The following is a 16,468-nucleotide window of genomic DNA, read 5'->3' on the forward strand; positions in this document are numbered from 1 at the left end:
CAGCTCACCAAGAAGAGCCGGCTCTTTCGGCTCCCAAACGGCTCTTCGTTTTACCACTTCTGCCTTTTATAGTTCATCCAAATTTAGCGCTGTTTTGACCTATGATTAGCATGTGTGCACATATATCACTTAAATCATTCAATATAATTATACTAAACCTTTTAATTTCCAGAATACCATAATTTTACATGCTGCTTCGTTTCCGACTGTCAATCATCTTGTCTGCTATTCGCGCATCACACTCCTCTTTTTTCTCCTCCTCTCCATCCTGCTCTGTACCTGTAGACCATCAGCACGCCGCTCACCCCTGCTTGATGGTATGATCCTTGTCTGTCATCACCATTTTATTTGATTTACTAGAAAAATAATTGTAAACTGACTATCATTGTTTGAGGGAAAACAAGCAATGTGAAGACATCAGTCACCACATTTTGGAGATTTTTTGAAGATAACTGACCTACCTGAAACTAGAGATGCACCGATACCTGATCGGATATCGGCCGATACTGACTCAAATAGCTGGTTCGGGTCTCGGTGACAATGGGGCTGATTTATTCAGTTCAATTAATTCAATTCAATTTTATTCTATACAATAAACATTATATGCTGGAATTTTTAAGTTTTGACCAATTTGTTGCTGCATTAAAAAGGTTTACAATTGAATTGCAATTCTTACCAAGTTGCTGGTGTATGATCTTATTATTTTTATACAATTCAGTAAAATTGTATCTATGTTTTTATTTGTTACAATTGTTTTACAAAGTTAGGAAAGCAATGTTTAAGTCAAGCCTGATCCAGTCACTTCCACACAGTGAGGAGTGCAGTTTATTAATTAAACACTGGTATTGGATTGGTACTCGGCATAGGCCAATACCCAAAGCCCAGGTATCGGTATTAGGACTGAAAAAGTTGGATCGGTGCATCCCTACCAGTGAACTACAATCAAATCCTGATTGGAGAAAGTGTACAACTGATATCAGGTTGTTTCAAGGTCAGAGCTGGATGGAGGTATGTAGACAGCCCTGGCTGCTGATACAAGCAAAGTGGCCCAGAGTAAAAATGTAGAATTACTTTAAAATACAAGTTGAGAGCTGTGGAAAAGCCTTCTGATTTTGTCCTTTTAGGAAGCATAAAGAAAATTGACTTGACATACGAGAAAATGCCAGACGGGAATAAAGAACTGTGGGTGTGTGGCAAGTCAGCTGAAATCGAGACAGACTCATCATAGTGAAGGCAGTTTAATCCAACACAACAGGTTTTCACTGCCGCATGCGGAGTGTACAGTTAATATGAAAGCAGAAATAAAACCTACATCAATTGATTATATGACTCTTTAAAAAAACCAAAAAAAACAGAGGAGACAGCCAGTGCAAACAATAGGCACAAATAGTGAAATAACATCAAAGACTGTGAATAAAATCTTTCAGGAAACTACAAAATCTGGTCCCAAACTTAAAAACGGGAGTAAAAATATCAACACCTTAAATTAACATGTATGTACTGTATATAAAACACACTGTTGAACTTTACATGAACACTAACTGGGATTTTTAGGAGGTGCCTCTCCAAGGGATTTACACTGTAGGAAGTCCTTCAAACTTGTAGCCACTAGGTGGTTTGAACTTCCTCGTCCAGGTGAAAGGTAACAAGAAAACGTTGCTGCTGCTTATTCCTGTTCTGATGATTCCTCAGAGGCCTCCGACTCGTCCCTCGAGGTCCTTTCATCGATCTGCGTCTCTGTGATGGAGAATAATGTTACTCTTTATTTTAAGGTTCTATTAGAGCATCAATGATGACTTGGTTATGTAATGAGTACCTGTTCTGGTTTTGTTGGGGCTTCCTGTGTCCCCATGTTCTTCACCATCACACCTCTCTAGTATTATGTTCAGGATTTTGGTCACTTGTGGGTGTTTAGCTGCCTTAATTAAGGATTCGTCGTCTGAACTGTTGCTTGGCGACTCTGAAAATGTATTAAAGAAACATAAATGCATGATAGAGAATAGAAAAAAGCTTCACAATACTACATTTACCTGAATATGTTTGTTCAGTGAAGGGGTTTTGCTAAGGAACCACATTATTTGAGGCCTGTACCTCGAAGTAGGATTTGGGGTTAGCGAGGTATCTTCAGGGTTTTCAGTCCTACCACGGTGGTTCACTTCTTACCGGGGTAGATCAGCATGGTAACTTACACTGAACACCTAACCTGCTCCGGAGCAGGTTATGTTCCAGATAAGAGTTCTACTCGTATAAAGGCACCGCCTACTGTCCAATCAGAGCTCGGTGCGCAGATCGTAGGATAATATTACGCAAATATGGAGAAGTTAAAGTCATAATTCAGGCTAAAAGCAACACAGTTTAATGCTGTATGAGATTATTAGATATGAAAGTAAGCCTGCTTACCGCTTTGAATTATATTTTTTATCTGCTCCCAAATCTGTTTCACACCGTAGCTGAAAGAAGGTTGTCATACATGCCACTTCATATTCAATGGGAATCATGACATCTACTATTCTATTTTCACTGTTACGGTACGTGTCCACAGGGGCGTTTTTTATCGCGAGGGGACGCAACGCTTCCCAACATTGGACGCTTGGTGTGCTGTCCCTAGAAACAAGGCACTCGGCTCCTGATTGGACGAACGCTTTCCCGCCGTTGGCTGCTGCTCCCAGCTTTCAAACCGGAACCAGTATGGAGGCTCGTTTGGAAACTTTCTTCTCTTATTTCACGTAAAAGTTCACTGAAATGTGTTTCTGAAAACATTTGAGGCGAGAAATAATCCACGCAGTTGCTGAATCGGTCTTTATTTTGGATCAACAACGTTTATTTTAAAAGATCGTCAGTAGTTTCGAGAGGCGGCGAGTCGCGTCGGACACCCGTGATTTGCATAAAGTAGAGGAGCCCTCAACTTTATGCAAATAAGGAGCGGGCGTCGTGACGCCTAGTCTCTCGAATTGCGACGCCACGCTACCAGAATGCATTGCGCGGCTGCTTACATAGACAATGAATGGAGAGCGTGGAAAGCACGGAGCCTGTGGACACGTACCATTAGAGCATGATAGATCTGACTATAATTACATGTGTATTCCGTTGAATTAATGTGTTTTTTAGAAGTTTTCTTATAGCGTATATGACGATACTTTAGCCTTATTCTTTCCGTTGCTGCAACCCTATTCATTCAAAGCGGTAAGCAGGCTTACTTTCATATAAATTATATCAAGTCTTCACAGCGTCTGGGTTGCAGCTAAGGCCAAAATATTGTCATACACGCCATAAGAATACATCTAAGCATCCTATTAATTTAACGGAATATACAATGTAATTATAGTCAGATCTTCCCATGCTCTAGATGGGGCAGTGATATTTAGTAGTCTGTTAATTTACGCATTCACACATCGGCATTTGTTTTTCTTATGCCAGCTGTCCTTCCTGCATTTGGCAGCTTCAACTGTGTTACTTTTAGTCTGGATTAAATGTTTAACTTTTTCGTATTTGTCTAATATTAGAGTTGGCTCTTGGTTTGAAAAATATGCCGCTCTGCTGACAGTAGACTTGTCCATGTTTGTGATTGGTCATATGCTGCAAACACCGCCCCTTTTATGTAAACACGCTCACGGCCAGATTGAGAAACCCTGGGTTGACCTACTGAGGTGATAATCGTCTTCCTAGGACCGCTTAGCAGGATCGCGGTTGTTAGGTTTTTTTTAAGCCAGATAACGAGAAGATACCCTGAGTATGTTGAACTCGCTTCGTAATACAGGCCTCTGTTCTTCCACTGTTGGTGTTGTGATATGCATTTTAATTTCTGTCACCTCTACTAGCTAAGACCGGCTGGGCCGGAGTCTTTACCTTGCACGGGCATCTTTCTTGGCTTTTTGGGAGTTGTGTTCCTCTTCTTCTTTGGAGGCGAAGCCTTCGGTTTGTTTTTTGTTTGTTTGTCTGTGCGGTTCTTTTTCACAAGATTAATCAACGGTTCGTCATCTGAACTTTCATCGGAGTCTCCTGCAAAACAACAGTCACAGCAGCAAGGAATTAAAAATGTTTTCTTCAAAATTACGTTTTGTTCATGTCCTGATCACTGCTACAGTACCTCGTCTTTTTCTTGAAGCTCTGCCTGGCGATGCAGTTGTCTTTGTGTTTTTAATCACTGGTTTCTTCTTCTCTAGGTTCGCCAAGGGCACGTCATCATCTGAGCTGCTGTCTGAGGATGAAGGGTTTTTGAAAATCCAAGAGGTTAGTACTGAAATTAAATGAATTATTTCTGGTCTGTCTATTACAGCGGTTCTCAAACTTTTTCTGTCATTCCCCCCTTTGGAGGAAGAACATTTTTTCCAACAAAATTATGACGAAATGGGCCAAGTTTAACTTGTGTATTGAAATAATAACAACAAGATCATGAAAATTCCTTTCCCCATTCTTCCATTACTAACTTTATCAAACCTCTTTTTGTGACATTTGTCACCAGATTGCTCCTTCAGTCTATGTGCTTTTTCAAAAATAAAGAAAAATGAAATAACCGTAACATTTGCTACAAAGATAACATGTCTGATGCCATTTGTGCTTTGTTGTTCACTGATGCAGCAACAAAGCTTTGTTCCTGCTGAAGAACTCGAGTGGCTTATTGACGTGACTTGGATGTAATGTTTCTAAGTGTCTTCTTAATTTGTTGGGTCTCATACTGTCAGTTTCCAGAGTTTTCAGACATAAAATACACACTGATCTCTCCTCAGCTCCCACCGCATTCACTGTGAACCCAACAGCATGATGGGCTTCGTCATATTTTCTTCTCGATTTGTTTTTTGGTTGATTACCATCAGTTGAGCATGTTGTCTTATTGGTCTCAGAAGCATCGCCTGTTTTTCTTTTCGTCCCTATCAAATATCTGTCCATTTTCTGTCTGAATGAAGCACGGTTTGTTTACTGTACCGCCGTTAAAAAAGATTCTGACATCAAAACATTAGTTCCGTCAAAACAATAGTTCCGCATCAAAGCGCTGCCTACCTTTTAGTGATTCGTCTTTAGGTTTTGGTTTTGTTTTCTTGCTGTTTGCGGAAGTCTTTTGCTCTTTAGGAGCCTTTGTCAACTTCCTTTTCATCGTTGCCAGTGGTTCATCATCAGAGCTGGGACTGGAAGACTCTGCATATTTAACTAGAAAAAACAAAAAAACATTTATTTTGGGAACAAGTGCTATGAGAAAAGCATTTTAGATGAGTTTTGATTTCCACATTTTAACACCAACCCCTTTCCCTCGCTGCGTTTCTTTTGGATTTCAATACTGGGGCCTTTCTCTGACGTTTGGGGTAAAGTTTCTTGCCAAGTTCACTCAAAGGCACATCATCCGAGCTATCACCGTCTTCCAGTGATTCTGTGGAAGAGAGGGAAGTCAAGAACAAGTATCTGCTATGGAGGACAGCAACTTCCTGTTGACGCTGCGTATCCATGGAGATAAGATTATCTTACCTTTCTTCTTTGAATCAACAGATTTTTTTGGAGACACTGAGAGAGGCTTCTTTGCAGCTTTGGAGGGAACTTTTATGAGAGGCTCATTGTCAGAGCTGTCATCTGAATTCATATCTGAAAAAGTTACACATATCAAAAGATTTAAAGCCAGCCATTACAGACAATGCTCAGAAAATACAGCAGAAATATGGCTGATGACATATGGTAATGTAACCACCTGCTTTCTTGTTATTTGTGCCATTAGATCTTGTTGTCTTGTTGTGTTTTTTCTCTGGTTTCTTAGCTGTTGCAGGGATTGTTTTCTTTTTTATCAAAGGCTCGTCATCTGAAGAGTCATCCGAAACTACACCAGGAGAAGATATACAAAATTTAGTACCCTTTGCTTTTAAATGTCACAAAAATGTCAAGTTGAAAATATTTTATTTCGACTGGCAGTATCGTTGACAGTCTGTTGAATTTGTTGTCCTCACCACTTTTGTCTTTTTCTGAATTAGTGTTGGATCCGTGTGTGTTTCCACGCGACTGTTTCTCCTCACTGCGTGGCTTCGTCCGGAGCTTCGAGAGAGGTACGTCATCGTCATCATCAGAGCAGGAGCTGTTCCCTGATCAGAGACAGGATGAATAAATACCAGTAATTACATCTCAAGTTTGGTCTGCTGAAATGATCATAAAAGTTTGACAATACATTTGGAGCCAATAATCTACCCCTTTTCTACTCTGCACATCCTGATTTTACTTTCCTTTAAGTATTTTCCAGTGCTTGGAACTGACTCAACAGTTAACTCAGAAATGTTATACAAACCCATAGTTAAAGGACCAATATGTCATATATTTACTGTAATAAATCATAAAATGACCTCATCAGAGATTAAGGAAACATGCTAAATTAAAATACTCTCTCTGACAACAATACTGCAACCAATATGTTCTTTGAAAACAAAGCATATTTGTGAATGTTAAAGATTATTGTTTATAATTGTGATTACTTTTTATGGCATTTACCTTGACTGTATAGATTGATGAGTTTAAGAAATTCGGATGACAAGCTATAAAGGTTCCCGGCTGGAGTCAAACCAGTTGTGTCACACAATAAAGAGCGAAGTTGATCTACTAACAAGTTTCTTAACATTAGTCAAAAAGCAGTCTATGAGGGGGCTGCTCCAATAACTCCAAACTTCCTCTGCTTTTTTAAACAATTAATTCGAGCATTACGACTGTTTATTACCAGTAGTGGAAGAAGTACTCAAATATTATAAGGAAAATCCACTTAAAGTAACAAAAGTAAAAGCACTCATTATTTATAATTGAGTAAAGTTATTAGATTACTACCGTTGCAAGTAGTAACAAGTGAGTAGCATTTCTATGTTGTAGCTGGTTGAATTTTAATAACTACATGTTTTTTTAATGTCAAATTATAATCTACAAAGTCAAAAGTAATTATAGATCAATGTAGTGGGGTAAAAGTAGTGAAGTATAAAGTAACAAACTGTAAATACTCAAGAAATTATATAAAATTGTACTTTAGCCTACTTAAACTACAGAACTTCAACTACTTCCCACCACAGTGTATTACTATAACCAGTACTATTGATTGTATTCATAAATGTGGCTTGTCGCTGCAGTGCTGACAAACGCTCCTAAAATACTACTATGCACGTAGAAATGTCACTGTATTAGATTAATGGGCCACAATCTGTGATTTGATCAATGATAACTCCCCATTGTTAGCTAACTGTTAGCTGTTTTGAAACACGTTAGCAGCAGTGCTGCCAAGTTGTTACTTCCGTTAAGCTAACGTAGCTTTTAGCTGCGACGGAGCACAATGTCATGTTCGCCTCCTCAGCTGTGATTCAAAACAACATTGTTAATGTAACTACCTGGAGAGTTGTGTGCCACACTGCTCGGCAGGTCGGCTGTGCTGCAGGCCATCTCGTTACTTAGTATCTGTTAGTTAATGCTCTTCAACCAAAAGGCGCCAACTTGCTCTAAGCTAGCTAAGTTACTGCTGGTCTCTTCTTCTTCTGGTTGCTAAGTGAAGTTCGCAGTTTGTTGCTAGTTGTTGTCACTAGTTAGCTGTTCCGTGTCTGGTCCGCGAACCGACAGCTACAGTCCCTCTCTGCCACAGAGTATCATTAAACAAGTTTTATAAACCAGTTTCCCCGGTCAGTCGTGGCTGTAATGTGCTCCTACTTCACGTTGGGTTTGTTTTCTTCCGTTTTGGGTTGCGCAAGTGTTGGTCCAGTGTTGATGACGCGTCTTCTTCTTCTTCTGGTCTTATACCGTCGCCTGCTGTACCGGAGCAGGTAGTAGGAGATGGTGATGGGAATAAGGGCTCTTTTCAGTGAGCCAGATCATTTGGCTCAGCTCACCAAGAAGAGCCGGCTCTTTCGACTCCCAAACAGTTCTTCGTTTTACCACTTCTGCCTTTTATAATTCAGCCAAATTTAGCGCTGTTTTGACCTTAGTTTGTTTGTGTGCACATATATCACTTAAATTATTAAATATAATTATACTAAGCCCTTCCACCCTCTGTCCTCTCCGACCTGCGTTGTATTGTCCACATACCTCGCAGTCTTTAAGGATCTAGCGAATGCGGCTCCCCGGAATCCAGAACTGTTGACTCTCCAGTTCCTTCCGTGTGGGTATGGTGCCTGCATGGCCCAATGCTTCATGCATGGCCTGCACCACCCCTTTCACGGACTCATCTGGGACCACCCTTCCTCTCTAGTGTAGTGTTACAGTGAAAAAGGATGAAAGAGGGAATACTTTATTTCACAGCTTGCATACCCAGTTCTTACGCAGAACTACGGGGCCTTTCTCCCACATTTTCAACGCTTTGTCCTGGTGCTAGTGTGCTGTCACCAAAGAGTAACGGCCATTACTTCAGTTTGAATCACTTCTGCTTGCTTTTCAAAAAAAAGTTGTTTGAGTGAAATTAATCAGCTTCTAATTAGTTTATGATATAATGATATGAAAGGACGCGAAATGTGGCTTAGGAACTTCTCTGAAATCAGTATTGATCGTCAGATGGATGCTACGTCAGATCCCAAAACTGCCTCACATTTCCCCAGTATTTTATTGGAATTGTTAAAACACACTGTACACATACTTCTACAGCTATGGCTGTAAAGGAACACCCTTCTTGTTCTGTTCCCAAGCACTAATAATGTACAATACTGTATATTCCTAACATTACGTACTCTACATTTGGAAACTTCTCACAATGTCATTTCCCAAAGTATTTTTTTTGTAAGCACATCATCATTTGAAAATTTTCATTGCAATATCTACACTGTTACCACTTATTTTCCCTACCTTGTTACCAGTGGCGGCCAGCCAATAGAGGGCCACGGGGCCTGGCCCCACCCACCTTGAGCCACCAAAAAAAAAAAAAAAATTATAAAATTATTAATTATAAAAATTCTAAAAATTCTAAAAATTGTCAATATGTGTGTTTTTGACCTATGGAATATACCCGTAATATTTGTAAAATAGGATAACTGCGCCAAATATCTGCTTTCCTCCTTGAACTCTCTGCTAGTGCACCTCTCAGCTGCTCACATGCACTTTCTGGGGCCAAATGGATTTGGCCCAAGGAAGGCGGGTCTAATAAGCAGTACAGCCAATCACTGATTAAAGATATATGATTACAAGCATGAATGACATACAATTCATCCAATCAGCGCCGTAAAAAAGACTTCCGGGGGGGCCAAACTGATTTGGCCCATGGCGCACGTTCACGTTCACGTTCACGTGTGTCTCTCTCTGTTCTCGTCAGGGCTCATGTCAGTTCTCGCGTGATCTTGACAATGGAACAGCCAAGCACTAGTAGCGCTACTCTTGCAAGACTCAACCCTAACTCGATCAAATCTCTCCTCCAAGACCCGTTTGAGAGAAGGACTTTGGCGGAGAAACTCCTGGTGAAACAACTGGGCCCAGATCAACCTCCTGGACTCAGCATAAAACAACAGACCGGCGTACAAGGCAAGCCACACATGCGGAGCTTCTGTAAAGACTGGTACGCGAGGAAGGCCTGGCTAGCTGGATGCAGTCAAGCTAATGCTGTATTTTGCTTCCCATGCGTGCTTTTTAAGTCGACAGGGTCAGATTCAGCATGGGCAGAGACGGGAGTAAGAGACATGAAACACTTGTCTGAAAAAATAAGAAAACACGAGAACACCAGGATGCACATAGATAACTCCGTGAAGCTAGCTATGCTAGGCAGAGTGAACATTGCAATGCAGCTGGACGAAGGACACAGGCTTGCGGTAAAGAAGCACAATGAGGAGGTGGATAAAAACCGGCACATTTTATCAAAAATAATTGATTGTGTCAAGTTTTGCGGGGCTTTTGAGTTAGCCTTGCGTGGGCATGACGAGACTGACTCCTCGGACAACCCCGGCGTGTTCAAGGGACTTGTGGACTTTGTAGCGTCCCTCGACAGTGTGCTGGAGGAGCACCTCGAGACAGCCAGCGTTTTCAAAGGCACGTCGAAGACGGTACAGAACGAGCTGCTGGACTGCATGCTGTCGGTTGTAAGGGATTACATTCTGGAGGAAGTCAAAAACGCGGATTTTATCGCCATTCAAGCGGACGAGACGACGGACATTTCCACCCACTGCCAGCTGGTGCTCGTGCTACGCTACATAGATGCTAGCGGTAATGTACAAGAGCGGTTCTTCGAGTACATCACCATCCAGAACGTGACCGCTGACACCATCGCTACAGCGCTTATGGAGAGGCTGAGCACCATACTCCCACCCGGACAAACAGACAAACTTATTGCCCAGGCGTACGACGGGGCTGCCGTCATGAGGGGAATTGAATTGTATGAATAAGATGTCCTTATGTCAGTGTTGGAATAAATGATAGAAATGTAACTGCAAAGTAGTAATGCGTTTTTGATACCTTTTTTTTTGCATTGAATCGTACTAGGATGTTTGTTGAAATTGATTGGCCCTACCCAAAAAAAAATCCACCAGCCGCCACTGCTTGTTACCCAGTAACAACACGACTGTACCCCAGCCAGATGTCTTGCACGTGTATGGACATGAGGACACAGGCCCAGGAAAATTACTTGGCCTTCCAGCATTTGACATTTACAGCAACACGATATAAGTAAATGTTTGCAAAGAAATAATCAGTGAGTTTAGGAATGCAGAAAGCATATTCATCTAATTGGACTTCTATCTGCCATATCTACACTTGTAACTCGTGATCTGCTCTTTAAAAAATCATTGAAAAGCATTGACATTGTGTGTACACCATTCTATTGATTTTCATCGGTGCCTGCCAGTGTCCAACGAAGAAGCCGTTTTGTCACCAGTGCTGTTGCTTACGGCCATACCACCCTGAACACGCCCGATATCGTCTGATCTCGGAAGCCGAGCAGGGTCGGGCCTGGTCAGTACTTGGTTGGGAGACCGCCTGGGAATACCAGGTGCTGTAAGCTTTTTCACTTCTCTTTCCAAACAGCACAGGGCGCCGCTGCTTCTCCGGTGGAGACTTTGAAAACCAGAGCAGCTTGTCTCTGGATGTTGAATTTCATCATTCCTCGCTCCTAGAAATTTTTCTGAGTGAAATTGATCAGCTTCTAATTAGTTTATGATATAATGATATACACTTGTAACTCGTGACCTGCTCTTTAAAAAATCTTTGAAAAGCACTGACATTGTGTGTACACCATTCTATTGATTTTCATCGGTGCCTGCCAGTGTCCAACGAAGAAGCTGCAGCAGCGCCCTCTGCTGTTTGTAAAAGAGAAGTGAAAAAGCTTACAGCACCTGGTATTCCCAGGCGGTCTCCCATCCAAGTACTGACCAGGCCCGACCCTGCTTAGCTTCCGAGATCAGACGAGATCGGGCGTGTTCAGGGTGGTATGGCCGTAAGCAACGTTTGCAGCAACAAAAAGGCCATTTAAAGATGCTGTAACACAACGTTTTGGTATTCTGCCCATACAGGTAGCAGCTGCAGATTGTCACGAACACAAACAGATATTCTCACTATGATGACAAAAATGGCCTTTGTAACAAACTCTGTCAGTGTTACATTGTTACAGGCTAAAACTATTATTGGATTATTATCACTGCAGTATTGCTGTGTAAGCAGCATTTTCAAGTATCATACTGCGCCATATTTTATGAAACAATCACGTTTTAAATGTCAAATCTAAATGTGCAAAGTCGCAATAACAATCACAAACGTAGTGGAGTAAAAACTCCAATCTGTCCCTGTAAAATAAAGTATAAAGTAGCATAAAATAGAAAAAAAGCACCTCAAACCTGCATTCAAGCAGCGTAGTCACAATCTCACCTCTGTCGTAGACAGTGCTTATCATTCATGTGGGGAAACTGTGTCACTGTAATCAGAGCTCCTTGCCCAGAAGTTCTGTAAATATGCTAATGTCCCTATGAGCAGAAATGCACACAGGCGTTCACGGCGGCAGTGATAGACGTCTATAAAGGGCCGTTTTGTCACCAGTGCTGTTGCTTACGGCCATACCACCCTGAACACGCCCGATCTCGTCTGATCTCGGAAGCCGAGCAGGGTCGGGCCTGGTCAGTACTTGGTTGGGAGACCGCCTGGGAATACCAGGTGCTGTAAGCTTTTTCACTTCTCTTTCCAAACAGCACAGGGCGCCGCTGCTTCTCCGGTGGAGACTTTGAAAACCAGAGCAGCTTGTCTCTGGATGTTGAATTTCATCATTCCTCGCTCCTAGAAATTTTTCTGAGTGAAATTGATCAGCTTCTAATTAGTTTATGATATAATGATATACACTTGTAACTCGTGACCTGCTCTTTAAAAAATCTTTGAAAAGCACTGACATTGTGTGTACACCATTCTATTGATTTTCATCGGTGCCTGCCAGTGTCCAACGAAGAAGCTGCAGCAGCGCCCTCTGCTGTTTGTAAAAGAGAAGTGAAAAAGCTTACAGCACCTGGTATTCCCAGGCGGTCTCCCATCCAAGTACTGACCAGGCCCGACCCTGCTTAGCTTCCGAGATCAGACGAGATCGGGCGTGTTCAGGGTGGTATGGCCGTAAGCAACGTTTGCAGCAACAAAAAGGCCATTTAAAGATGCTGTAACACAACGTTTTGGTATTCTGCCCATACAGGTAGCAGCTGCAGATTGTCACGAACACAAACAGATATTCTCACTATGATGACAAAAATGGCCTTTGTAACAAACTCTGTCAGTGTTACATTGTTACAGGCTAAAACTATTATTGGATTATTATCACTGCAGTATTGCTGTGTAAGCAGCATTTTCAAGTATCATACTGCGCCATATTTTATGAAACAATCACGTTTTAAATGTCAAATCTAAATGTGCAAAGTCGCAATAACAATCACAAACGTAGTGGAGTAAAAACTCCAATCTGTCCCTGTAAAATAAAGTATAAAGTAGCATAAAATAGAAAAAAAGCACCTCAAACCTGCATTCAAGCAGCGTAGTCACAATCTCACCTCTGTCGTAGACAGTGCTTATCATTCATGTGGGGAAACTGTGTCACTGTAATCAGAGCTCCTTGCCCAGAAGTTCTGTAAATATGCTAATGTCCCTATGAGCAGAAATGCACACAGGCGTTCACGGCGGCAGTGATAGACGTCTATAAAGGGCCGTTTTGTCACCAGTGCTGTTGCTTACGGCCATACCACCCTGAACACGCCCGATCTCGTCTGATCTCGGAAGCCGAGCAGGGTCGGGCCTGGTCAGTACTTGGTTGGGAGACCGCCTGGGAATACCAGGTGCTGTAAGCTTTTTCACTTCTCTTTCCAAACAGCACAGGGCGCCGCTGCTTCTCCGGTGGAGACTTTGAAAACCAGAGCAGCTTGTCTCTGGATGTTGAATTTCATCATTCCTCGCTCCTAGAAATTTTTCTGAGTGAAATTGATCAGCTTCTAATTAGTTTATGATATAATGATATACACTTGTAACTCGTGACCTGCTCTTTAAAAAATCTTTGAAAAGCACTGACATTGTGTGTACACCATTCTATTGATTTTCATCGGTGCCTGCCAGTGTCCAACGAAGAAGCTGCAGCAGCGCCCTCTGCTGTTTGTAAAAGAGAAGTGAAAAAGCTTACAGCACCTGGTATTCCCAGGCGGTCTCCCATCCAAGTACTGACCAGGCCCGACCCTGCTTAGCTTCCGAGATCAGACGAGATCGGGCGTGTTCAGGGTGGTATGGCCGTAAGCAACGTTTGCAGCAACAAAAAGGCCATTTAAAGATGCTGTAACACAACGTTTTGGTATTCTGCCCATACAGGTAGCAGCTGCAGATTGTCACGAACACAAACAGATATTCTCACTATGATGACAAAAATGGCCTTTGTAACAAACTCTGTCAGTGTTACATTGTTACAGGCTAAAACTATTATTGGATTATTATCACTGCAGTATTGCTGTGTAAGCAGCATTTTCAAGTATCATACTGCGCCATATTTTATGAAACAATCACGTTTTAAATGTCAAATCTAAATGTGCAAAGTCGCAATAACAATCACAAACGTAGTGGAGTAAAAACTCCAATCTGTCCCTGTAAAATAAAGTATAAAGTAGCATAAAATAGAAAAAAAGCACCTCAAACCTGCATTCAAGCAGCGTAGTCACAATCTCACCTCTGTCGTAGACAGTGCTTATCATTCATGTGGGGAAACTGTGTCACTGTAATCAGAGCTCCTTGCCCAGAAGTTCTGTAAATATGCTAATGTCCCTATGAGCAGAAATGCACACAGGCGTTCACGGCGGCAGTGATAGACGTCTATAAAGGGCCGTTTTGTCACCAGTGCTGTTGCTTACGGCCATACCACCCTGAACACGCCCGATCTCGTCTGATCTCGGAAGCCGAGCAGGGTCGGGCCTGGTCAGTACTTGGTTGGGAGACCGCCTGGGAATACCAGGTGCTGTAAGCTTTTTCACTTCTCTTTCCAAACAGCACAGGGCGCCGCTGCTTCTCCGGTGGAGACTTTGAAAACCAGAGCAGCTTGTCTCTGGATGTTGAATTTCATCATTCCTCGCTCCTAGAAATTTTTCTGAGTGAAATTGATCAGCTTCTAATTAGTTTATGATATAATGATATACACTTGTAACTCGTGACCTGCTCTTTAAAAAATCTTTGAAAAGCACTGACATTGTGTGTACACCATTCTATTGATTTTCATCGGTGCCTGCCAGTGTCCAACGAAGAAGCTGCAGCAGCGCCCTCTGCTGTTTGTAAAAGAGAAGTGAAAAAGCTTACAGCACCTGGTATTCCCAGGCGGTCTCCCATCCAAGTACTGACCAGGCCCGACCCTGCTTAGCTTCCGAGATCAGACGAGATCGGGCGTGTTCAGGGTGGTATGGCCGTAAGCAACGTTTGCAGCAACAAAAAGGCCATTTAAAGATGCTGTAACACAACGTTTTGGTATTCTGCCCATACAGGTAGCAGCTGCAGATTGTCACGAACACAAACAGATATTCTCACTATGATGACAAAAATGGCCTTTGTAACAAACTCTGTCAGTGTTACATTGTTACAGGCTAAAACTATTATTGGATTATTATCACTGCAGTATTGCTGTGTAAGCAGCATTTTCAAGTATCATACTGCGCCATATTTTATGAAACAATCACGTTTTAAATGTCAAATCTAAATGTGCAAAGTCGCAATAACAATCACAAACGTAGTGGAGTAAAAACTCCAATCTGTCCCTGTAAAATAAAGTATAAAGTAGCATAAAATAGAAAAAAAGCACCTCAAACCTGCATTCAAGCAGCGTAGTCACAATCTCACCTCTGTCGTAGACAGTGCTTATCATTCATGTGGGGAAACTGTGTCACTGTAATCAGAGCTCCTTGCCCAGAAGTTCTGTAAATATGCTAATGTCCCTATGAGCAGAAATGCACACAGGCGTTCACGGCGGCAGTGATAGACGTCTATAAAGGGCCGTTTTGTCACCAGTGCTGTTGCTTACGGCCATACCACCCTGAACACGCCTGAGCAGGGTTGTGTGCAGTTTGGCTGAGAGAGAAGAGGAGACAGAGTGCTGGACAGTTCCATTTTTACGTTGAAAACTTTAGCTCAGTTTGAGTCCTTTTTCTGTTCTTTTTTAGTGGAGGCATTTGTTTGCACCTCCCCCCTAGCACCTGTTGGTGTTAGGGGAGGATTGCTTTGTTGCTTTGTTTGTTTGATTGTTTGTTTTCCTCCATGATGGCTGCCAACAGCGGGAGCGCTGCTGAAAAGAACGGTGGATGTGGAGAAGCAGAGGAGGGGAGCAGAGGCATTAAGGAATACAGCAGGAGTTTGACAGTGATGGTGGTGGTGGAAGGCGAGGAGGAAGTCACAACAATGGAAATATTGAGATCCATAAAAGAAGACTGTGGAGTAGTGCTGGGATGCAGGGCACGAGGAACTGGCAAATTGGAGATCACTATGGAGTCGGCGGAGGGGAAGAGGAAAATCATGGACGGAATAAAGTTCAGGAATTCCAGAATAATGGGACGTGAAATGAACAGTAACGAGATGGTTGTCTCGTTTCTGCATCTGCCCGTCTACATCACAGACGCGCAGATACAAGGCCGGCTGCAGGAGTGGGGAGTTGGAGCGGCGTCGGAGATCTGGAGGAGAAAGTGGCCAGGAACGGATGTGGTGGACGGAACACGCTTCCTCAAAGTAAGATTTACGGACGAGGTGAGGTCTCTACCTTATTCCACACGTTTTCCCACCATAGAGGGAGTGGAACACTTCAGAGTAATACATGATCGGCAGGAGAGAGTTTGCCGGTTGTGTATAAAACCGGGTCATATTTACCGCGAGTGCCCCGAGCTGAAGTGCTTCAGATGCGGAGGGCAAGGGCATCACGCACGGGAGTGTGTGGACGAGGAAGAGGAGGGTGAGGCGGAGGAGACGGGAGCAGAGACGGCGAGGGACGAAGGAGGAGATGAGGGAAGAGAGAAAGAGGCGGAGGAGATGGAGGAGAAGGTGGAGGAGGTGGAGGTGGAGGAGGCTGAGGCGGACGCGGACGAGGAGA

General features: G+C 42.7%; 1 protein-coding gene and 8 non-coding genes across 9 annotated transcripts; 4 read left to right on the plus strand and 5 right to left on the minus strand.

Moving 5' to 3' along the window:
• Window positions 1-1,219: 1,219 nt before the first annotated feature.
• On the minus strand, window positions 1,220-7,723 carry LOC119503712 (nucleolar protein dao-5-like). The gene is made up of 10 exons (XM_037795603.1): window positions 7,335-7,723; window positions 5,928-6,059; window positions 5,675-5,800; window positions 5,458-5,571; window positions 5,237-5,362; window positions 4,999-5,145; window positions 4,088-4,198; window positions 3,847-3,999; window positions 1,817-1,960; window positions 1,220-1,737 (listed from the first exon to the last, which is right to left on the minus strand). Exons 1-10 carry the CDS (start codon window positions 7,384-7,386, stop codon window positions 1,667-1,669), a joined length of 1,176 nt encoding a protein of 391 aa, XP_037651531.1. The 5' UTR covers window positions 7,387-7,723; the 3' UTR covers window positions 1,220-1,666.
• A 3,067-nt stretch (window positions 7,724-10,790) lies between these two features.
• Window positions 10,791-10,909, plus strand: LOC119504034. The gene has a single exon (XR_005210481.1). It is a non-coding gene; the product is annotated as a 5S ribosomal RNA (ribosomal RNA).
• Window positions 10,910-11,228: 319 nt separating this feature from the next.
• LOC119504028 lies at window positions 11,229-11,347 on the minus strand. Its single transcript, XR_005210475.1, has one exon. It is a non-coding gene; the product is annotated as a 5S ribosomal RNA (ribosomal RNA).
• Window positions 11,348-11,944: 597 nt separating this feature from the next.
• Window positions 11,945-12,063, plus strand: LOC119504030. Its single transcript, XR_005210477.1, has one exon. It is a non-coding gene; the product is annotated as a 5S ribosomal RNA (ribosomal RNA).
• A 319-nt stretch (window positions 12,064-12,382) lies between these two features.
• Window positions 12,383-12,501, minus strand: LOC119504037. The gene has a single exon (XR_005210483.1). It is a non-coding gene; the product is annotated as a 5S ribosomal RNA (ribosomal RNA).
• A 597-nt stretch (window positions 12,502-13,098) lies between these two features.
• LOC119504031 lies at window positions 13,099-13,217 on the plus strand. Its single transcript, XR_005210478.1, has one exon. It is a non-coding gene; the product is annotated as a 5S ribosomal RNA (ribosomal RNA).
• Window positions 13,218-13,536: 319 nt separating this feature from the next.
• Window positions 13,537-13,655, minus strand: LOC119504048. The gene has a single exon (XR_005210494.1). It is a non-coding gene; the product is annotated as a 5S ribosomal RNA (ribosomal RNA).
• A 597-nt stretch (window positions 13,656-14,252) lies between these two features.
• Window positions 14,253-14,371, plus strand: LOC119504032. The gene has a single exon (XR_005210479.1). It is a non-coding gene; the product is annotated as a 5S ribosomal RNA (ribosomal RNA).
• A 319-nt stretch (window positions 14,372-14,690) lies between these two features.
• LOC119504060 lies at window positions 14,691-14,809 on the minus strand. Its single transcript, XR_005210505.1, has one exon. It is a non-coding gene; the product is annotated as a 5S ribosomal RNA (ribosomal RNA).
• Window positions 14,810-16,468: the final 1,659 nt, after the last annotated feature.

The sequence above is a fragment of the Sebastes umbrosus genome, chromosome 15, assembly GCF_015220745.1.
Source record: "Sebastes umbrosus isolate fSebUmb1 chromosome 15, fSebUmb1.pri, whole genome shotgun sequence".
Taxonomy (NCBI): domain Eukaryota; kingdom Metazoa; phylum Chordata; class Actinopteri; order Perciformes; family Sebastidae; genus Sebastes; species Sebastes umbrosus.

What these genes read in the sequence shown, in the direction of transcription:
- LOC119503712 (XM_037795603.1), bottom strand. Translation starts at nt 7,386, where the DNA reads ATGGCCTGCAGCACAGCCGACCTGCCGAGCAGTGTGGCACACAACTCT. An exon ending in TGTTGATTCAAAGAAGAAAG is followed by an intron (nt 5,363 to 5,457) that starts GTAAGATAATCT and finishes TCTCTTCCACAG; the next exon opens with AATCACTGGAAGACGGTGAT. An exon ending in AAGAAAGATGCCCGTGCAAG is followed by an intron (nt 1,961 to 3,846) that starts GTAAAGACTCCG and finishes ATACATTTTCAG; the next exon opens with AGTCGCCAAGCAACAGTTCA.